At 40.2% G+C, this 23,017-nt stretch overlaps 1 protein-coding gene across 1 annotated transcript; it reads left to right on the top strand.

The window, feature by feature from the left end:
- Positions 1-835: 835 nt before the first annotated feature.
- On the top strand, positions 836-22,013 carry LOC103152245 (anthrax toxin receptor 1-like). The gene is made up of 17 exons (XM_007572639.2): positions 836-934; positions 1,023-1,094; positions 1,370-1,451; positions 2,229-2,259; positions 2,359-2,432; positions 3,268-3,336; positions 3,419-3,499; positions 3,631-3,691; positions 7,910-8,008; positions 8,422-8,491; positions 12,082-12,160; positions 12,402-12,497; positions 12,617-12,655; positions 13,161-13,259; positions 13,367-13,531; positions 13,625-13,705; positions 20,156-22,013. The coding sequence occupies exons 2-17, from the start codon at positions 1,027-1,029 to the stop codon at positions 20,456-20,458; spliced, it is 1,497 nt and encodes a 498-aa protein (XP_007572701.1). The 5' UTR covers positions 836-934; positions 1,023-1,026; the 3' UTR covers positions 20,459-22,013.
- Positions 22,014-23,017: the final 1,004 nt, after the last annotated feature.

The raw sequence follows: 23,017 nt of genomic DNA, 5'->3' as shown, positions 1-23,017 counted from the left end.
ACCGTTTTAACTTTATGCGATCCTTTTCACAAACACAGTGAAATGACGCAGAGTTTCTGTTGAGCTTTAGTGCACAAAGTTTCTCAATAAGATAGGGATCAAGCAGGAAGCTCCTCCTGCTGCTTTTCTGTTTATCAGATACTTCCACAGAAGATGGTAAACTGAGAGAGAAGTCTACATTTATATAGAGGATACAAACAGTCCCACTTGAACCCAACAGGCTCTGTGTTTCATTTTACTTATGACCCTCTAAAACTCATGCAGATTTGCTGCTAAAGGGCTTTGATGTTACTTCCTGCAACACACATTCAGACATCTCCCCCCTGCTGAGTGTTAGTTATGGTTCCCTCTGTTGTTCATGTCAAAGCCTTTTTTACTCTAGCGGACGGACACCCAACCTGTTGTTGGGCTGGCCGTGCATAGTGGGACCATCTGTTCCCCCTCACAGTCACACACACACGCACACACACTGTCACTCGAACACGAACAGAGGCCAGCTGCTTGCTACGCGGTCCCTGTTTAGAGGCAGACTGCTGCATCTGTCCCTGTCTAACCTCAACCCTGTGGCCCAGCAGCAATTAGCTCCCATTAGCAGCACTGTGAGACGGGCTTAAAAGAGACGGTTCCGTTTATGGCATCATGCAGCAGACTAACCAGCAGCTCACAGATGACGGGTTGCAGTCCAAACTAAAGGAATGTTACTAAATCATCAGAGGGTTGACCTCGGCAGAGAGAGGGGTGACTTTTTTTCTGAAGCATGTGGGATGCATCTGCGTGTTTTCTAAGGACAATATTAACACTGCTATGTATACATGGATTCAGAGTTTGTTTTTTTTTAACTGGGAAAATTGCTGATTTTCAGATCTGGCAGCGTGAAGCATCACTGGAACGAGATTTACTCCTTTGTGAAGCACCTAGCAGAGAAGTTTATCAGGTAAAATGGACGACGACGCATATAAGTTGTTGGATGTTTTGTTATTGTTTTTACTGAAAGCTGAAGTGGAACAACTTTGTGCCTGCAGCCCCATGCTGAGGATGTCCTTCATCGTCTTTTCCACACAAGGAAAAATCATCATGGAGCTGACCGAGAACAGGTAACACACTCAGTGTTTTGTCCATCCATCTGTCCGTCCGTCCGTCCGTCTGCCCGTCCATCCATCCATCCATCCATCCATCCATCCATCCATCCATCCATCCATCCATCCATCCATCCATCCATCCATCCATCCATCCATCCAAACGCTAGGTTCTACCTGACTGAAAAACATTCTGTTGACTCTACCTACTCTGTTCTATTTATTTTAATAAGAACTCCCCCTCAGTTTGTTTAGGGTGTTTTTAATCTGGATGTTTGTTTTTTACTCCTCAGGGAGGCCATAACCGAAGGCTTGAGGGCTCTGAACGATGTTATTCCTGGAGGAGACACATGCATGAACCTCGGCCTGGAGATGGTATGACTAATTCTGTTTTTGTGTACTAAATGCCTCCCCTGTGGCGCAATGATTTATATTATTCAGTTAAACAAAGGTTTAGCTGAATTGCCTGAATCTGAAAAAAAAATTGCAAACTGCTGTTTTGCCTGTGTATGTGTGTCCAAAGCACTTCATTTTACCGCCTGACTTTTTAACAACCCCTTCTTTTACAGCTCACTTTATAGTAATTGGTAGTGACAGTTACTTTTTTTTCACTTAGGACAGTTGAGCATGTAAGCGAAAATGTTAAATGATGACATCATAAAGCAAAGTTTGGAAAAGTCTCAAAACAAAACAAGTTGGACGGTTTGCAGGCAGAGGTTAACTCCCTGTGGTTTGAACACTTAGGTGTGCAGGTTTATGTCTGCAGTCATAATTATTATGCTAGAATTCACAATTGGGAACTATGCATTTTTTAAAAGTTTTTATTATTATTATTGTTATTATTATTATATAGACAGTTACCTTGACTAGCATGATTTTTTCCTCACAATATGTTTTTTTCTCCTGTTAAACTTTTAACGCCTTTATGCTAAAATAATAATATTTCCTCCAGTCACTCATTGTTAATTTTACACAAGAAAAACTGGCACACATTTATGTGCGCATTAAATTCTTTTCTATTAATCTCTAATTGAATGTCATGATCTAACTTGCATCTCCTGGGATTAGCAGAAATAATAATATGTGACTATTTTACTGTGTGAAACCATTTTAATGGAATATTGACTGATACCTGTTTTTTTGCTATTACAGGCTAATGCACAGATTTACCATGAGAACCGAGGTAAGCTCCATCTGAAATGTTTTTTGTTGTTTGTTTTTTTTTTAACCACAATTAAATATAATAGCAAAAACAAACATATATGCTCCATGTTTTCTGTAGGGACTGCCAGTGTTATCATCGCTCTGACAGATGGGGAACTGAAGGAAAGGCAGTACGACACAGCACAGCGTGAGGTAATGTGTGTTAATGTGTGTTAATGCGTTTTAATGCGGGAAGAAATGCGCTATGGCATGCGGCCTTGTTGTGGATTATTACCACTCTAGTTGAAATCAGTTTTGCTCTAGAAAACTTTTGATCGATTGAATTTGTGGCTTAAACTTAGGAAATTCCCATTTAAATGTTGCTTCCTTACTTGCTGGGAGTGGAAGTGGCTGAAATGAAGTATTTCATTTATGACCTGATCTGACAGAGGCAGCTAGAGAAAATTACATAAAATCAACATCTACTAACCACTAATGACAAACTAAAGAAATTACTAAAATTCCATATTATGGCTCTAAATCAATTTTTAAGGGAAGTTTGGGGAAGGAAAAAGCAAGGAACAAAGCTGTTGAGCATCCAGAAAACGAGACCTGAGCCTCAGGAACAGAACAGTGAAGGTTGTGATGACTTGGATTTATGCTGAAAAACACTCAGCTCCCACAGTGGGTGAATTTGTTTATACGTCACTCTTGAAAAGACTGGCAGAATAATTGTTTCGCTTGAAGAATTATGACAAAATGGATATTCAGCATTTAATTGTATGACAATAAATCATGGAGTGTTCAAAATTAAAAGGAAATGTAGTGGTTAGGATTTAATTATTTGTTGTTTTGTATCAGAACAAAATGACACAAAAACAGCTCAAAGTGTCAGTAAGTCATCTTTATTATGAGAGACTTGAATAAAGCTTTGAGAAATAGCCTAAAAGTTCATTTTGCTCACATATTAACATCTCTAAGGCCATTTTAGATGAGCAGAAAAGCAGAGACACTAAAATCTTACCAAATGTTCGACCAACCCTTGCAGGCACAAAGAGCCAGGTCTTTGGGAGCCATTGTTTATTGTGTAGGAGTCAAAGACTTCAACCAGACCCAGGTAAGACGCACATAGAAATAAAATGTCGCAAATGTGTTAAAGCATCTACTCAGTTTTGCTTCCTGTTTCTATATTTTTGCAGCTTGCAACTATTGCAGATACCATGGAACATGTGTTTCCAGTAACGGGAGGCTTCCAAGCCCTCAGAGGAATTATTGACTCGGTATGACACACGCATGCAGCACCACATTTATGTTATAGAAAAAAACTTGCCCACACAGGAAGACTCATTAAAGCATATTGCATCCCGAAATGTCACGTGTGATTTCACCCCCCCCCCTTTGTGGTTTTCAGATAATCAAGAAGTCTTGCATTGAGATTCTGGCAGCCGAGCCATCCAGTGTGTGTGCGGGAGGTAAGAGGTCTGAGCCGTGAGGGTCTTGGTTAAAACAGGGGATGGGGTGAGCAATTGTGTCAGTCATCGAAAGCCTTTTTAGTGGAACATGAGGTTAAGTAATTGCATGGATGCTCATGACCGCAGAGTGACAGGGAGCGTATTGTCACTCACAGCCAGAGGAAATTAGCATGGCCGCTCCAGCACAGCATGTGTGCAAAAATAAAAAATAAAAAAATCTTTAACCATGGCTGCATCTCTGGCTTAGTTTGCCACATTGTGTATGCTAAACAGACCTTTGAGATTGTTTCGAGCTCTATTGTCTACTCCTTCTCCAGCGATGCTGTTTCCTGTATGATGCTTGAGGAAGCCAGAACCAGTGGAGGAAATGCTGAGAGAGATCTTTTATGTGCGCCCGGCACAATGGATGAGCTTTGACATGACCTTATTAGGACTCACTTAAGAGAGTGCGTCTGCGGGCCTGCTACCAGGGCCGCTAATGGAGATTACCTCGCATTATGGGATATGATGAATGAGAAAAGCATGTTAGAGGAGGAGACTGGAGAAATATCTTGCCTTAGAAGTAAAACACAGTGAAAAAACTCTGTTATTACCAGATATAATTACCGTCTCTGGTTTCTGAGTCTGGGCATGTCTCACTAGACATATTCAGCATCTAGATTGATGAATCTCCTAATGTTCAGTGAACTAAGAGAACTAAGAAACCAAGTGACCAAAGCCTGATTATGGCCTAATTAATGGAGATTATACCCACATGCACATTGGCTTGCCTCTGTTTGGGTAGCATTTTCTCACCAACACACACATTGAGCAGGATTGAAGGGAAGGTAGAAAGTCTTAAAGTCATCAAATGATCATTATAGCCATTAAAAGAAACATGCATCTCATTGTTTAGGAGAAATCCTGCCATCATAAACATAAACATGCACTTTTCTCTGCTCTTCTGAGACATCAGATCAATCTATACGGTTTGACTACATTAGCTTAAGATTCATCTTTTTGGCAACAAGCATTCCGACTGGGCTTGGTGTACAACAAATGATCATGTGAAATCTGTGATGCTGTGGGCTAATTTATCTTAAGAAATACCCAGGAACCTTTTCAGGGTGCATGAGATGGTAAAATGGGGAATCACTAACATATTCTAAGCATTTTCCTTTTTAAAAAACATTTTTATTCTTAACATTGACTAACAATAATTAAATTAAAGGTTGATAACTCTTATGTTTCGATGCAAGTTTACTCAACTAGAATAAAAGTTTTTTTTTTTTATTTCTAAGTCCCAAAAAGTCAGATCTTACTGACTTGCTATTGAAGAGTAGAATATTTTCTGCCTCATCATGAAAACGTACCACTGTTAAGTATTTACTTTCAAGCAGAAATCAGTCACTAGTTTGTAATCCTACATCCACATCCATTGCATTTGCATTTGCAAACATACTGACGTTCTGCATGCATGTTGTGACACCGTCGACTTCCTCCTCTGCGTCCATGCAAGCATGTCGACGCATCTTCTGAACTAACACTCACGGTTGGATGCTTTGCAGTCGGCAGCAGCCACATGCACACGCTCACACACGAGGCTCTTGAAGCACGTAAACACATGTCCCTCACGTTGATGTGAAGTGACCAGACCGAGCTGCCTGCGAACAGGCCATCAGACCGGACAGTGAACACTGGGCCACACTATCTGACGTGACAGCAACGATTCCCCCTTACATGACACACACACACAAACACAGGAAAGCGAGGGTTCGGCCTGAGATCCAACATGACAGCAGAGATTGCTGCTTTCATTAACGTCTGACCCTTAACTCCCTGCTGTCCCTTCCTTTTTATGCCCCTCCCCGCTTTTCAGTGTCCTCTCTCACTAGCGTGATTGAAGATCCACCGTTCAGACAAGTCGTGCCACGTCTTCTACACGCACACACATGCTCAGACAAAAGGACATACATGCATATGTGCATTAAGTGTGTCAACACAGAGATGCGCACTGAGACCAATCAAATCCATGTCAGGCGTTCAGGTGTAGATGTGAAGGGACTTGTGGTCGCCAGGGCAGGCAGGCAGCGGGAAGCGGAGCCATGCGGGTGGTGCATGTCAGCGGGGCAACACCAGTGTGTGCCCACCATGTGTCTGACAGCGCTGACCTTTCAGCCTGTCGTCTTCCAATGTTTGCAGAAAGGGCTCAGTTGGACTATTGTCTGGCATTTTAAAAAAAAATAGCTATTGGTATGTGTTTAGTCAAGAGAAAGAATGTGCAGGAAGAAAAAAATCAATCATAAATAAATGCAACAACAAAAAATTTTTGCAATCATTAAACATTAGTAGTTTTAATAATAGTCAGCTGTGCTAGATTAATGAATACATTGTATGTTTCTGTGTATGCTAAGTGACACACTGGAGAGTGTTAATATGGTGTGAGAGAATGATTACTGCTAAATCAGCCAAACTGTGTTACTCTTAACCCCTTATATTATATTATATTATATTATATTATATTATATTATATTATATTATATTATATTATATTATATTATATTATATTATATTATATTATATTATATTATATTATATTATACAGGAAGCACCATTCACACAAAAAATTATAGTGTAAAAACATACGTTAAAATGAAAACGTATAACAGTGATTTGAAATGAACCAATAACACAATGAAATATAAATGTAATTATATGTAAATACACTGATCACCAATATGTTAATACATATAATTATAAAAAGCTGCAAATTTTTAATATGTATATGGATTAGTTACAGTATTGTATTATATTGTATTACACTATATGATATTACACATTACATCTATTTTAGAAGATATCTATTTATCGAAATGACATAATCTTTGTGTTTTGGAGGCGATGCACAGTCATGTGGCCTAAACGTCAACACATTTAGATTTTACTGCAGCTGGAAATGGCAACCAGTGACTAACATGCTGCAAATCATTGAACATCTGCAACTGAGTTTGCGCACACATGTGCTAAGCCATTCAGCATGATGAGGTCAGCTCTGTGCACAACTGCAGGACAGTAGAAAAGCGACCTAAGGGGGGTCTTATCTCGTTGAGGTCGGACTCGTCTTCTGAAACTGAGGTGCAGTCTTTGCAGTGACTTGGTGGTGTAAAGTCTGTCGTACCGCTGCGTTATATCCCTGCTTTGATAAATCTCAAACATCATCACTTTTTTCTCTGAAGAACCTCTCAATTCAGTCCTTCACTCGTCTACATTTTGGGGGGGGATTTTTTGCTGTCAGCTGTGCTTCTTCATGCATAAACGTGCGTTATAGTTTTCGTAGCAGCTTGCCTGACCTTTAAGGAAGGGCTGCCACGTATACACCCTCTCCCAGTGATCTTTTTATCAGTGATCTTCACGCTGCAGCTTTAAATGGTAAAGGTGTGGCAAATGTTCACTTCTATTAGCAAAGATATTGCTGGAGGAAACCTCAGCGCACATGCAGAGACCACAGAGAGACACACTCGCATTCCTGCTTGCAATTACAGAGGATAAATGCTTACATATTCTTTAAAAAAACAAAACAAACAAAAAAAAATAGACATATGTTTGCCTCCATACAGACATGTGTGCATGCCTGTATGCCATGGTGCCATAGGTAAGGTCAGACCTACTTTGACAGTGCGGTTGTCAGCCTTCCAGGCATGTTTTTAGGAAAGCGGTTCCCCCCTCGCTCTTTAACATATGCTGAGTAGCAGCCACATAGACACTCCAGCATATGCTGGCAAGCTTCTGTCAGTGCACTTTAACAGTGCCTTGGGGAGACTAAAGGTCAGACACACACACACACACACACACACAAACACACACACATGAATACATGCACATACTCCTGCTGGCTGCTGCTCTGTCTGGGATATTTGTGAATAGCAGCCCTTTCAACATTAGCACCATCGGAGCATATCATGGGCTTTCCACACATGCACGCACAAGCACACAGATGTAAACAAACAGTAATGAAGCATGTGCAGGTTTTCTGCAGCTTTAGCTCAGCGCATCAGAGAAAGGAGTGGCTGTCAGGATTCGCCATAATTGCACACTGAACGATTTACTTTCTGTGCAATCGGAATGTGAGAACAATCTTGATGTTTTATGACTATCTCAGATATAAATACGCTCATTACCACAAATGTACATGTTATCCATCTCTCCTGACGGCTGGTCTGCCTTCTGTTTGTTTCCCAGAGAGGTTCCAAGTGGTCGTTAGAGGCAATGGTTTCCTGCATGCAAGAAACATCAACCAGGTCCTCTGCAGCTTCAAACTCAATGATACGCATAGTATGGGTGAGTTCTGCACACATGGACACACATTTAAGCAGATGTATACTTTCATACAGGGCAAAAGGGATCTTTAAAAGTTTTGCCTTTTGAAGTTGGACTGAAATTTTCTATGTGGTTGCATATGGCAGGATGTGTTTGTGCAGCCAGAGGAGCAGGACAGTGTAGTGACAAATAAAAATAGTTAAGTTTATGCAGTGCCCTGGAAAAGTATTCGCCCCCTTGCAATTTCCAAAGATTTTGGCAAAAATCTGATGCAATGAGTTTACAGAGAAAACCCTTAGAAGTGCTGATACCAAAGCTTATATTGTTCCTTATTCAAATCTGGATGCCTGTTGGGCTTTGAAATGTTTTGCATTTCACAAGAAAGAAACATTACTGAGTGGTTTTGCTTTTTTTTTTTTTTCTTTCCTGTGAAGATGAAAGACCCACTGGAATAGAGGACACGTTCCTGCTTTGTCCTGCTCCTGTCATAGAGGAGGTGGGGAGGTAAGCTCTCTTTCTGTGGTCCTGATATTTACCAGCTGCACCGCAAGTTTTGTGTGGACTCAGAAGACTTTTGTCCTTGAAGAAATTAGGACCAAAGTCGCTGAGTGTCTGATGATCAATCAATGTTTGTCACCGCTAACGAAGCCAGACACCAATCACAAGGGGACGGCAGGAGTAGAGCCCAGGAACACGAGTTAATGAGAGCCTGCTTGAGAGAATGGCGCGGATGTGTTTGTAGGTTTGATGCATTTAATCTCAGAGTGACAAAGTGTGAGCGAAGACAGCAGGCAGTGGAAAAGTTCCCTCTGAGGGCTCCCAGCTTTGCTCCCAGTAATTCATCACAGCATTATCTTTCGGGGGAGACGGAGCGTTGCTTTTGGCGGAGCTCAGACCGGGCAGCCGCAGCCTTCCCTTCACGGCTGCCCGCAGTCTGGTACATAATTATACATTTGGGCCTGCAGCCTCAGACACCTCCCAGTCATCCTCTGTCTTGTTTCTGTCACTCAGATGTCTACCACAGTTTGAGTTTGTCCCCAGCGAAAAATGATAGGGAAATTATTCTCCTGGGCCGGGAGAAAGTCATTTTTATTTGTGTATTGTTCTGTTAAATTTACAAATCTGTAGCAGTAAAGGTTTTTTTTTTTTTGGTTTTTTTTTGGGTTTTTTTACCTTTCATTTAGACTGGAAAAAAACTCAAGCAGACATTTAGGGTGTTTTATATGATTGAAGACATTTGTGCCACATGGAGCTGCTTTTTTTTGAGACCAGAGCAGAACATCATTAAATACTGCAGTAAGGCCTTAAGGAAGCATCTATCCAGGAAACAAAGGGCCCATCAGAGCAGAGTCAGCAGAGCTTAGCTGCCTGAGTGCTGCTAAAGACGATGTCAGCTGTGACTGGCCAAAGGGCCCGGAGAGATGGCCAACATCTGGCTGATGAGTTTGAGACGTAGACAAATGTCATCCAGTGAGCAGGAAACTGCACTGGCGATTCAAAAACATTTTCCTTACCTAAACGTAAGACAAATGCTTCTGGATTTAATTAAGTCATTTATTTGTATTTACGCAAACACGTGTTTATTTAAATCTTCAATGTGCATTTTTAAAGCCCAAATTCAGTTGTGTGTTTTTGCAATTTTTGCTACAAAATAGTAACTTATCATGTCTGTTTGCATGGCACGTTTCAGCAGCAAGGCAATTCAGTGTGCTTTACGTGATAAAACATAACGCAATAAAAAAGAAAGAATGAAGCGTGAGAGTACGGAGGCAAAACAAAGAAGAGGAATGAAAAGTTACAATCCAGACTAAAATTATTTTATGTCCCAGTTATTGTTCATCGGAGGCAACTCTGAACAAATGGGTTTTTAGCCTTGACATAAACCGCCATCTGCTGTTGTTGATTCCTTGTGCGTACACAGCTCAGTATCCCTGTAACTGGCAAAGCTACCAGTAATGAATCCAGCAGGAGAGATCAGCGCTCCTTACCATGCCTTCCAAGAAATGACCCACAACTAAAACCCAAATTAATACATCAGAACCAATTTGTCACTCCACTGGAAAACCAGCCATGTTGCGTAAAAGAAAACATTTCCTGGCATAAACCTCTGGATAGTGCCAACACTGCCATTAAAACCACATTTTATTGTGCTATACTAATAAAAAAAAATAAAATAAATGTTTTAATAGCAGAGGTTTAAAGTCACCCTTCTCGTTTTAAAACCACCCGCTAATGTCTTTATACTTTTGCTTCCGATTTTTGTTGGAACGTCGCCAGCTACTGAAGCTGATGCAGTGCACATCTTCTCATGGGACGTTAATATTTTTGTACATGGTGCTGAATAAGTAAACGAACACAAAAACCGTGTGGGTTGGACTTTCTCTCTTTTTCTGAGGCCTTTGGGTAGCTGTTCTTGAGGCTTTCTGCTAAACCCGAGCAACGCAATGTAGTTCGCGAACTTTTTAAAGCATGTGAAAACTAAGGTTTTGAAGTAGCTCTTGTTTAGCGTTGTCGCATGTAATGAAGTCTCTGAGGTCGCTGTCACATAAATCTGTTTTGACTGGGAACCTTCAAGGATGCAGACCCTCCACCCCCAACCTTCACCATGCTCCTCCTGCGCAATATGCCCACACAAACTTGCACAGGGCAAAAAATGTATACAGTGGGCGCATTGATGATTGATAGGGACTGAGATCTCTCTGTCAGAGTGGAGCTGATAGCATCATGTCTGCTGCCTGCCTGAAAGGAAAGCCCACCATGTGATGGGGAGGCCAGCCAGAAAACAGAGGGAATAATTAGACAGAAAGATTAGTGGCACCTGCACCTCCAATTCCATCCTCCCGAGTCAATGGCTGCAGACCGCGGTCACCCACTGCAGAAGTGTGCATGGGTTCTCTTAAGGGAGGATCAAGAATGGGAGAAGGTTTTTTTTTTTTTCCCCTACCATCCCCCATGCTCTGTTTCCTCTCTTCTTCCCACCCACCACCCTGCAGTGACCTCCGTGTTGTCAACCCCTCCTCAGATTTTAACCTAAAGCTCAATGCCTGCTGTTGTTCCTGCCTCCCATAAGAACAAGTAGCTGTTTTATGCTCAAGTCCAACAGTTTGCTTCTTTGGTTTGCCGTTAAAATCGTAATAACGATACAGCGCCTTGCCAAAGCGTTCATGACTTTTTCACGTTTTGTCGTCCTACAGCCGCAAACCGCAAAATATTCTGTTGAGACCTGCTGCGATAGACTAACGCAAGACGTGCGAGGAAAATAATGAGCAAATAAGATCTGGAAAGTGTGGCGTGCAATGATATTTCAACCCTTTACACTGACACTCCTGAATAAGAGCGAGCGTTCGGCAGTTTCCCACTAGCAATGTAGGGGGAAAACATGCGGAAGAAGATGTTCAGGTCTTATAGGACCTAAGTTAAAGTCTGTGGCTGGTGTGCAAACCCTGATCACACCATCACCCAGAGCTAAATTAAGATGTCCGCCATGCAGGCTTCTGTTTGTGAAAAATAAAAAAAAATAAAAACATTTGCTTCTCTTTTGCCAACTGCGCACAAGTTTGCGTGAGTGTATCACATACAGTCTCGATGATTACAATGAAAGTTGTGGTTTTTAACTCATAAAATGTGAAAAAGATCAGTGGGGTATGAATACATTTGTAAAGCTGTGTAAATGTCCAATCTCCTCTTCACATCTATAACCCTGAATGGTTTTGGATCTTAAACTGCCTGTTTTTCTCTGGTCTCCTGTCCCCACCCTGCCTATCTCGACGCAGCGGTAGATTCTGGAGAGTAAGAAGAAAGTTTATCCTTCAGCGGTTTCCACATTAGAGCTTTGGGTCTAGTCCAAGGAGTGGAGATTCTTTTTGTGGGTGGAGAGCTCTTTGACCTCCCCATTTGCTTTAGCTGAGAGTTTTGTCAGCATATTTGTGTGCTTAAAATGGCAGTAAGTACAACTCCATTAGATAGAGGAATGCGTTTGACACCCCAGGCGAGCCTCGACAGCCATAAATGTGTTAACACATGCCGACATCTTTGAGTGTTTTCAGGCGAGATGATCAGAGATTTTTTTTTTTTGCTTTGTTTTGTTTGCTTAGGGAGATCTACCTGCAGGTGAGCATGAACGAAGGCCTCTCCTACATCACCAGCTCTGTTCACATCACAACGACTGAATGTGTGAGTAGAGCCTGCGTGGAAGCGCAACACATGTTCATATCTGTCTTTGGCATTCTGCCTTAGTTAAACAATTTTTCTTCCAAGTTATTTTTCTCCTGCTTCTCTTATCTTCCCCTCTTTCCTTTGTTGTTTGTCATCAGAGGGGGCAGTGAGTACTTTTCATTTCCTCCCCTTTTTTTTTTTTGGTTTTGCAAATAGTGCATGTGAGCTGAGTTTAATCGTCGCACATTCCTCTGTGTAGTTTGACGGCACCATCGTTCTGATTTCACTGCTGGTTGTGTTCCTGCTCTTGGCTCTGCTGCTGATGTGGTGGTTCTGGCCTCTCTGCTGCACTGTGGTAAGTGTGAGCGTTTCAGAAAGTTCATCGCTCCGAATATACCCGATCGGTATTTCTGAAAGCATTTTAGGCCAGTTACACCCAGGCTAACTCATATTTATGTGTCCTTTTTGCGTCAGGTAATCAAAGAACCGCCACCTCCTCCGCCTCCAGAGCCAGTAAGTCAGCGCCTTCAACATGCCAGAAAATAATTGTTCTGTTTTGCTGATGCTTTCTAAAGTATGCAGAACATAAGTTGCAGTCTTTGAACAGTGCCCTGGAAAATAATCACATCTCTTCAGCTTTCGCACATTTCACAAGACCTTCTTTAAGATATTTATTTCAGTTTAATGTGGCAGACCAACACAAAATACACATACTTATGAACTGGAAAGAAAACGATAAAAATCTGAAATATGTATTCACCCTAGCCTCCTTTACACTTACGCCTGTAATAGTGAATCCATAAGAAATCACCTAAGCAGTAAACAGAGTCAACTCATATATTTATTCTCAATATACTGCTTTGTATTGGTTACTACATAAAATCACAGTTAAATACATTGGTTATATTAGACAAAATATGAAGAAAAATGAAAGAAGTATAAATACTTGTGCTGTAAATGATTCAACCTTAGTACAAGCTAAATGACATAAGCATCACAATGACGTTTTCTGTCAAAGGAATCAGATGAGGATGATGGGATGCCCAGGAAGAAGTGGCCCACAGTGGACGCTTCATACTATGGAGGAAGAGGAGTTGGTGGCATCAAGCGTATGGAGGTAAAACTCAGACTCAACACTTTGATTTTGTTTTGTTTTTGATTTTTTTTAACTAAAAACATCATTACGCACAGAGTATTTGAGTTGTTTTTCCTTATAAATTGAAGGTACGATGGGGGGAAAAAGGGTCGACCGAGGAAGGCGCCAAGCTGGACAAACCTAAAAACGCGATCGTAAAGATGCCTGATCAGGAATTTGAGCCTTATGAACCCAAGCCTAGGAAACCTCCACGCCGCCCCCCGCAGCAGAAGAAGTGGTACTCACCCATTAAGGTCAGTGTGTTGCAGCTACAGACATAGTTCATTTTTACTTCATCTTTTCCCCCCCATCTACCTTGTAACTTTGTTTTTTTTTTTACTTTCCAGGGGAAACTAGATGCTCTGTGGGCTCTGTTCAGAAGAGGTTATGACCAAGTATCTCTAATGAGACCGCAGGCTGGAGATCAGGTGAGCGCGCTTCTTAAAGTCAGCTTAGCACACAGAGCTGTACACTAAGCTGTAATTTAACAATTGGTGTAATCTAGAGGCTCATTCTTTTGGTAACAACTACCCAGGAGTCTTTTAATTGTAAGTTACATGGTAGAGACTGGATTATTTTTGTTGTTGTTGTTGTTGCTCAGATGTGAATAACAGACCATGCAGTTCGATCTGTATGTCTTACTCATTTAACAACTGTTTCTACGTTACATGTAGAGGTCAGTTCAGATTTTCCTCCCACTCCTTCTTAGATTCACACTTAGACTCGTTGACACCACTCGTCTTGTCAAAGCTGCGATTGTTCACACACAAGGACTTCGGTTGTTTTCTGTGCCTTTCCCCTAAAATTCCCTCCAAATAACAAGGTTTCAGTAAAGGTTTCAAAAAAAAAAAAAAAAAGAAAACAAGTTCCCACCTTCTGTTTGGTGGAAAACTAAGACCCCAAATACTTTTTTCTCAATGTTAAACATGGTAGGGGTGTTTACTTCAGCAGCACAGGTTGAGAGGTGATGGAAAAAAAATGGAAAAAGCAGAATGAAATCCTGAAGAAACCAGTTGGAGACTGCGGAACATACCACAAGAGCTACAGAGCAATAAGTTAGACTAAAACATATCCAGGTGTTAGAGTGGCCCTCCTAATCGGTGGTGAGATTTGATAATTGAGGTTCAGAAATACTCTTCTTGCAGTCAGATTGATTTTAAGCTTTTTTGTAAAAGAAGAATGGGCATAAACTGACCGAACTGAAATGTACACAGCTCAATAAATTACACAGAAGTTTGTGGTTTTTATGTCAGAAAATGTGAAAAAAAAAAAAGTTCATTATTCCTAAAAGACAAAACATTGATTGTGTACGAAACAGAATTTACTTTTTTAGATGCCATCTCTTGTACTTGCGAGTCCTAAATTGTGCCATCTCTATCATTCCTCCAAGTGTCAGAGGGAAGAATGAGCAAAGTGCTCTCTGTTTTCCAACCTTGACCCCGTGAAGGGCATCCCATAACCCTGGAGTCATGTTTTCACCATCATACTGGTCGTCATGGCGAAACATCTGCACAGTCGTAAATGGCGTCATTGTCGCTTCACATATCACTTATTGATTTATGCTTTTGAATGGCATGATTCATCTTTACCCTGTCTGAGTGTGTCAGTGTGTGTCTGCTGTATGCAAAGTCTGTAAAACTGGTTAACATTGGTGCTTCTATCTCTTCTGCCTGTGCTGGATTTCTCTCTTTTTTTTCTTCTTCTTTTTTTTTACATGGCAGAACAAAAAGTGTCTGTCAGCGTCGAAGTTTCTGGAGTCTTTGTCAGTCACTTTCTATGGGAGTGTGGTTCACAGAGCCATTCAGCAAGGACCCAGTTTCCTTCACGCGCCATTAAGTGGGGAAAATGAAAAGCTGGACAGAAATAAAATGGATGCAGAAAGCCCACTTTTGTTCCAAGGGAGATAGTTGTGCAGAACTGGTGCAGGACATGGTGCATTAAAGTTGATCTAAAATCCGAGATCGAATGTGAGTGAATGTCAAACGTCTCTGCAGAAGACTGATGGCTCAAAAAAGACAGCAAAGTATATCTGGTTTGTTAAACCGCATCTGAGAAGGAATCTGTTTTGCTTCCTCCACTCATTACTGTCTAAATCACTTTGTCTGTATAGGGTCATCGGAGGACTGCCAGTTTCTGCCACGCTTCCTGTTTGTACTTCATTTTTTTCACTAATGAATGAGCGCGGGTGTGTGTAGGTGTGTGCGCTTGTGTGCATGTTTGTGTTAGTTTTCCTGTTAGTCACATATACAGACGGGGAGCTGGAAGACCGCGAGGTATATAATGACAGACGGGATTGCCTTCTTTTGTTCCCAGAGCTGATGGCCATCGAAATCTTCATCGCCTCTTGCTTTCTCCACTTACAAAAACATTCTTCAGATAAAATCAAAATCATCCTGAGTATTCAGGAAACCCATTTTTCAAAACATCACATATTTAAAAAATAAAAATAAGGCTATAACCTAAGAAAAGAGTTTAAGCACCGTCACATGATCTGTTTTTTACAGTTTCTGACAACATTTAGGCCTCTGGTCATTTTATAAACACAAACTTTAATGTGTTTTATTGCTAAATCTATTTATGTTAATGATGGTTTCTGGATGTAATTGCGCTTGATTTATTTTTGGGTCGTTACCATAAAAGGAGCTAAATAAAAATGAACATGACCGTTTTACTGACTTGCATTAGTCAAGCATTTTAACAACTGTGACGACTGTTCTGGCTTCCTCACAATTGTGCAATATTTTAGAGTTAATCACACAAAATGCTAAGGATCAAAGAGTGTTAAGTCTTTTGGAAGTATGTTAATATTTAAGGGTTTTTACATTTTCTCTGTATTGAAAGAGAGCAGGTAGTTTATATTTAGAATATCTCAAGGCACTTTTTTATGGCACAGTTTTAATCCAGACATATAGAATCAATTTCAATTCAATCATTCTGATAGATGCGAAATCAAAAACATGCATTCATGTGGAAAGGAAAAGAAAGTTTTATTTCTGAGGAATTGCGTCCAACAACAATGACTTTGCAGCAATCTCCCCTCTCTCTGAATGAGCTTATGGAGACAATGGACAGTCGGTTGCATCTAATCGTCAAAGTTGCAGCAATCATTCAAAATGAATATGCATGTGGCGACTTTGGATAAGAAAAATCCCTTTATATATATATATATATATATATATATATATATATATATATATATATATATATATATATATATATATATATATATATAAGACAACTGAACATTCAGATAACATTCTCTGAACGTTTAAAAGGTTTTGCACATAAAAAACCTCAGACCTTATCATACGCTTCTAACTGATGAATAAGAGATGCATTTCCTGAAAGAAAAAGAAAAAAAGAAAAACATTGAATCATACAAGCACCCATGCAACAGTTTCCATATGTGAGTGAAGCGTGAGCTGTGAGGTCGTGTGACCTGATGGGCTGAGCTGTCACTTCGTATGTGTCTCATTCCTGTTTCGTCCCCCACTGTCTCTTCACTATGATGGTTGAATGTGTGTGCATATATCCGTGTGTGCGTGTGCGTGTGTGTGTGTGTGTGTACCAGTTACTTGTAAATATCCACAAACAATTTCCCCTGTATGTCTGCATTAGTAAGAAGGACAAAGTCTTTGGGGTTTGAAGTGGAAATAGAGAGCAGATGAATGTAAAGGGGATGCTTGAGGTGTGTCAGGGTTTGCTTTTGTCTCTGAGCAGATGTTCAAGGATCGAAACAAACAATCACAGTGACAGATATTACAGCCGAAGGCGAGAGTCAGCAACCTCTTCAATGTAAAGAGCAATTTCTGCTTTCGGTCCTAGTGAGCAACAAAGCCCCTCAAAAACAAATGATCAAGCTTAAATGTCCAGTACTTGTACATGTAATTAATATACTATATTTTAAAAAATTATGTATTTTACAATCAAATTAAGGAACTGTATTTCTATTTTGACTTTTAGAACAATGAAAATTCAACTTTTACGACATGCAGATGCACCAGACATTTACAAAGCCTCTGCATGCAGCTGTTAATATGCTGACCTGCTGTTAACGCCTTGCTCTTATCATGTGAAACTCCTCACTTTTTTTGTCATGTTGACTGTTTAGTTTGACGCTAAAAATGCAAACAATTTGTTTGATTAGAACAAAATGAACACATGCATTTTAAGGAAACATTGCTTGATTAAGGAAAATGAAGAAAAGCATGAAAGCATGTAGTTTGCATCCTAACCTGAAAATTCAGTAAGTTTTTTTTGTTTTGTTTTGTTCCATTAGGCTCATTCTGCTGTGGATTTGTTAAACCAAGGCAAACAGAGAAAATGTTACAAGTTTATTTTATTAGACTTGTCTGTCTGGTGGATCTGCGTAAAAGTTGAATTTTCATTGTTCTAAAAGTCAAAATAGAAACACAGTTCCTTAATTTAACTGTAAAACACATGTTTGAGAAAAAAAACAAACCCTCCTCTGTGCTGCATAATTTGTGACCAAAATTATTTAGAGTCACCGTGTGAGGAGCCCAAAATGCCACATGCTGCCGTGGAGCTGCAGGTCGCTGACCCCTGTCCCCAGGGGGGGTCACACAAGGAGACTGACCGTCATGACGAAACGCTTCACACCAAATACTCTGAAGATGCACTTCCACGCCACCCATCCTCCGTCTCTTTTATTCACGAGCTTTCATTCAGACCATATGCTGTGGTAGAACCATGCTTACAGTCGCACACACACACATGCACACACACATAAACATCCTCATATTCATGAGCTTGTCCTCTCATTGTGTCCATATGCTGTCTCTCCTGTTGTGCTGCTGCTCACAAACTGGCTTTTCATGGCCGCCCAGCAACAGCACCCAAAGAGCCCCGCTCTCCGTCCACCCCGGCACTCCCGACTAAGCTGCCCTCAATCAATTACCCACCCCTCATATATACACGCTTGAACCCACAATGGCCCCCTTCAGTCACAAAGCTTCTGCTGCCGGGTCCTCTTAATGGCCCCTGTGTGACTTTAGGGCCTCTCTGCTTAATAAGGTGTTATAATCAGACCACCAAGGGTCTGCCACTCAGAGACTCCACCCTCCATCTTTCACTCAGCGACTGAGCAAGGAGAGATAAAAACCCATCAATGGGGACAATGAGAGACTCATCCCTTTCTCCAAGACTTGTAAATTATGCTCAACACTGGTATGAAGAAATATAGATCCCTCTCTTTATATGGCTTCGAATCAAGCACATAAGAGACATAACATGCTTTCTGTTTAGTATCTAAAGAGTCCAAATTGCAGTGGCGGTTTCTCCTGAAAGAAAAAAGGGAAGACTAAAGCACTTTGTCAGAGCCGGGATCACAGCTATTGTGGTGCAGGTGTGAACGGAAAACAGAAGCTTCTCTGTGTGCTCCCTGAGGCGTCAGACATCAGACGCTCCTGTGTCTATCTGCAACGCATGTTGAATCTAAAAAAACTCACTAAGTTTATACAAGGAATTATTTTTCCCTGTTTCTGGAAAGTGTTCACATCTCCAGCTAAAAGGCCAGGGCTTTGCAATGTAAGAAAAAAAATTACACCATAATAAATTTTCACTTTTTTTAATGTGACCCTTATCCTGTACAATTGAATTGAAAAATAATACATCTGTGAGGTGGGGAATTAAAAAGCAGAGCTGAATAATTGTACACACCTTTAAACTTATGCTCACCATATCTTCACTTGAAAATATTATCCCACTCTACCTTGTTAAAGTTCTCCAAATCCACCAGACTATGGTGACATCTCTTGCTCACAGCCTTCTTCAGATGAGCCCACAAGGTTCTCTTTAGATAAAGTTCTCCTGCTTTGACTAGGCCATTCCAAACCTTGCATTTTCCTCTCATGAATACATGTCTATATTGACTTGGGTCACATGCACTTAGTGTGATGTTTAAAAGTGAAATTAATTTTTAATTCATTACCTGACACTTGGAGAGTTTGTATTAAGACTCCATATTTTAATCTTTCTTACAAAAATAATTTAAAAAAAGAAAACAGTCCAGAAAAGTAGCAGTTTGCCAATGAAGCCCCATCACGTTCTCTTTGAGACTTGGGAAACATGTAAACGCAGGCGACACCTAGCGGTTGCAGGAAATATAGCAGCACTTTAAAATGAAGCTTCATTTTCTCTAATTCTGCACCACTTGGCTTCATTTTCAGAAAGTGAGCTCCAGAGTCTCTTGACTACAAAACAGAAAAAGTAAATGCTTCCAACACCGAGTTTCAACCAAGGACAAAATGTTATTTTAGTAAGGCTCACTAGACAAGAATACAAAACCCCATAACATTCTGATAGATTGTAGTCAGGACTGCATGTTTTCTCTGAGAAAAGATTTTTTTCTCGCGACTCTACTCCTTTACTACACAGGAAATTTTTGTCACATTGAAAACACAACACATCCTTGTTGGAGGTTCCTTCAGTCTCTTTGCCTTTTTTAATTTATTCTAATTGTTTATTGTGGTGTGGAATATAGATAAATGATTTCTGCCCTTCTTCTGACTGATACCTTGAGACAATGAAATCCCTCTGGTTCTTTGTAAACTTTATTTTTCCTAATTAGGATATATAATCTTTATCTTGATTAGAATGAATATAATTATAAAATGGTGAAACTAAGTATTTGTTATTCCATGTTTTTATTTTTATTTTTTTTTTACATTCCCTCTTCCACTTTTAAGAGATTTGTTGGTGTATTAGTTAATTTGATTAGGATAAATACTCGATATGTGAAAAAAATTGGTTTAATTGGTCTCATTTTATAAGCATGGTATTTATCAAGAGAGCCACTATTTGATTCATTATTCTGCATAAAAGCAGTTGTGATTAAACCTTGTCTCCTCGCTCTGCAGGGTCGTTGTATTCGCTTCCAGCGGGTCAGAGATGATGATCGCCCGGCTCCTCCCCGAATGCCTCACTCTCCTGCTCCTCCTCCTCCTCCTCCTCCCCAAGTTGAGGAGCAACCTTTAGTCTCCAACTCCGTCCCCCGTACGAAGCCCCCGTCAAGAGGGCCGCGCACTGCTCCATCCTCGCTCACAGCGCCTCCGTCCCGCGCGCCCCCTCCTGTGACACGACTGCCGCCTGGCCCTCCCCCGACCCGTGCTCCGCCCGGGCCCCTCGGACGCCCTCCATCCCGGCCTCCGCCGAGGCTGTAATGACAAAGAGAACGTCATGCAAATACAGAGCTTTGCAGAAGTATTCTTAACACTTGAGCTTGTTCATCTTGTCATGTTACAACTAAAGAATTACCGTAGATGTATTTCATTGGGAATGCGTAATTGTGAAACTGAAAATGTTCTTTTTCTGCAGTTGCAGCTGCAAGTCTACTTGGGTTATTTCTCTACTATCGTCCATATCTTCTGTCTGAAATGCACTCGTCTCTCAAGCTGGATAGACAACAGAGCAGCTGTTGACATTCATTTTTCCTCCTGGAAGGTGATCCTCAGCATAACGCTGCCACCGCAGTGTTTCACAGTGGAAATGTGTTTAATGTGTCCATGGGAGACAGAGAGTACGCAACCCACCTCTTAAATGTTTTGCTGTCTCAAATAGATTTTGCTCTTTACTTTGCTCAATTAATCTTGTCATCTACATCATGTGCAGTGTTAGTTTTGCACATCGGGGTTACATGAAGTCAACTCTGGTTTCAGCTGGCCAGAGCACCTTCTTTCACATGGCGGCAAACTGCTAACACTTCTAGGTTTCATTTTATGGGATCAGAGCGACGAGAACTGAATTCACATCAGATATCTCTGATGCATTTGCTACTCCACAGCCATGCAATACTTGTAGAGCGCTTATAAAATGTAATAAAAATTTGTTGTTGTAACATGATAAAATGCTAGAAGTTCAAAGGCAGGTCATGCTTTTGCAAGCCACTCTCATATCTGAACTAATTTTGTAGAAAACCGAAAGTCGTAGTGAAAAAATCTTCCAGGCCAGAAGCTCGGATATTTTTCTGAGCGCTGTGTCTTGTTGCTGGACAGCAAAATTTATCAATCTGATGTCAAAACCTTTATAATAAAAAATACAAAACAATAAAAAAAAAAGACCATAGATTCAACTGGGACTGTTTGTACAGTAACAGTGTTGTAGAGTAGGTGGTGATTGTAAGTGCTTATCAAACTTTAGTGATGCTGAAAGTGAGCTAGTGACAGATGGTTTATGAAAGTAAACAGAAATGTTTTTTTTTCTATATATATAAATGCAGCACAATATTAATCCATAAGGAGAAGGTGGTATGAAATACATCACGCAGTAAACAAAAAGGGTGGTAGCAGGGTCATTTATGTTGGCTTTTTTTTAACAATTCATACATTTTTATACCTTTTCAACCAAAGAAACCTTTACTGCAGCCTACTTAAAATGTAGTTTTAATGTTCACCGGTCTTATTGCAACTGCAGGGCAGTTTCTCAGTATGTTATTTATTGTAATACAGGCCCTCGTTTCTTTAGCATCTTCTTAGGGTTGTAGGTTTATGACGTCATTGCAGGGTGGGGAGCACCGTGGCAGATATTAGCGAGCTTTGTGGCATGGCATCTGATGTGCTTGAGATCATTTTGAACACATTCAAGTAAAAGATTGTATTGAAAAAAAAATCGTGTATCTTCAGGGCTCTTTGTATACTGCATTTACTGACTGAAATGATCATTTGCATTATTTCTTCAATATTAACACGTCTGATTTCAATAAAGACATTTCTTTTTTTATGTGCCGCCTCTCGTAGTTTTTGTTTTACGTTTTTAGAGGTGAGTTTTTTCCGTGATGGTGTAACTCAAACTAGTGGTCAACAGATTTTATTACATGGTCATTAGCTGATTGGATTTTGTTAGCACTTGTTGATCTAATGCCTTAAAACTACATCAGATTAATTAAGCAAATTACAAAACGTCAGGGCCGTTATAAACTACACAGGAAATGTATGTTGGAAACCATAAAAATTATGAAGCAACTTTTGTCTTTTCCAGGAAATATATTTGTGTAGTAATGAAGTTCAGTGCTTATATTCCTAAAGTTATATAATAGTAGAAAGAGATATATTAGCCCCCTTTTTGAACAACATACTATGGAGCACCCTTTATGAAGTTACACTGTATTAAAAGCAATATTTGGTGAGACTTTTTTTTGTCATCCAGACCATTTTAGGAATCCAGCGGTTTCAATCTTATTGCAGATAAACATATGTAAATACATAAAGCATTTTGTGGGGAAATAGAAACCCTTTTAATTTCAGAATATGCTTACACGCATAAATTTTGTGCGTAAAAATCAGAATAAATAATATCAACCAACTAGTCTTTGATTTAGACTACATCCAGGTTAACAGAGAGAAAGATCTGATTCCTCGGATAATCGTAAAAATATTCCACAGAGTACTCGATTACTAAAATATTCTTTTACAACAGTCTAACTTTCTTTGGATATCAATAGCAAGAACAAACCAAAAAGGCAGAGAAGCTGTGTGTTGATCCATGTAGGATTTAAAACACAAGTGAAATGTAATTGACTTTGGATAAATCGTTTTTTATTATTATTTGCAAATAAAGGCTTTCCCACATACAGAACAATGGAAATCCAGGGTTAAATCTTAATCTTTGTCCCAAGTCCTGCCTCGTACTTCAGGTCCCTGTTGTTTTTCTCCTAAGAAATGCTGACATACTGAACAGAGAAGAGTGACTCGAAGGTCAGCCTGTCATTACATGACTCGCATTAC

The sequence above is a fragment of the Poecilia formosa genome, unplaced genomic scaffold (assembly GCF_000485575.1).
Source record: "Poecilia formosa unplaced genomic scaffold, Poecilia_formosa-5.1.2 Scaffold305, whole genome shotgun sequence".
Lineage (NCBI taxonomy): Eukaryota > Metazoa > Chordata > Actinopteri > Cyprinodontiformes > Poeciliidae > Poecilia > Poecilia formosa.
The sequence above is the reverse complement of the archived record's forward strand: the minus strand, read 5'-3'. Positions and strand labels throughout refer to the sequence as shown.

Bases quoted from the DNA above. Each gene is read 5' to 3' on its own strand.
- LOC103152245 (XM_007572639.2), top strand. From the start codon at position 1,027: ATGCTGAGGATGTCCTTCATCGTCTTTTCCACACAAGGAAAAATCATC. The intron at 8,009-8,421 runs GTGAGTTCTGCA...TTTCCTGTGAAG, and splicing joins CAATGATACGCATAGTATGG to ATGAAAGACCCACTGGAATA. The intron at 8,492-12,081 runs GTAAGCTCTCTT...TTGTTTGCTTAG, and splicing joins GTCATAGAGGAGGTGGGGAG to GGAGATCTACCTGCAGGTGA.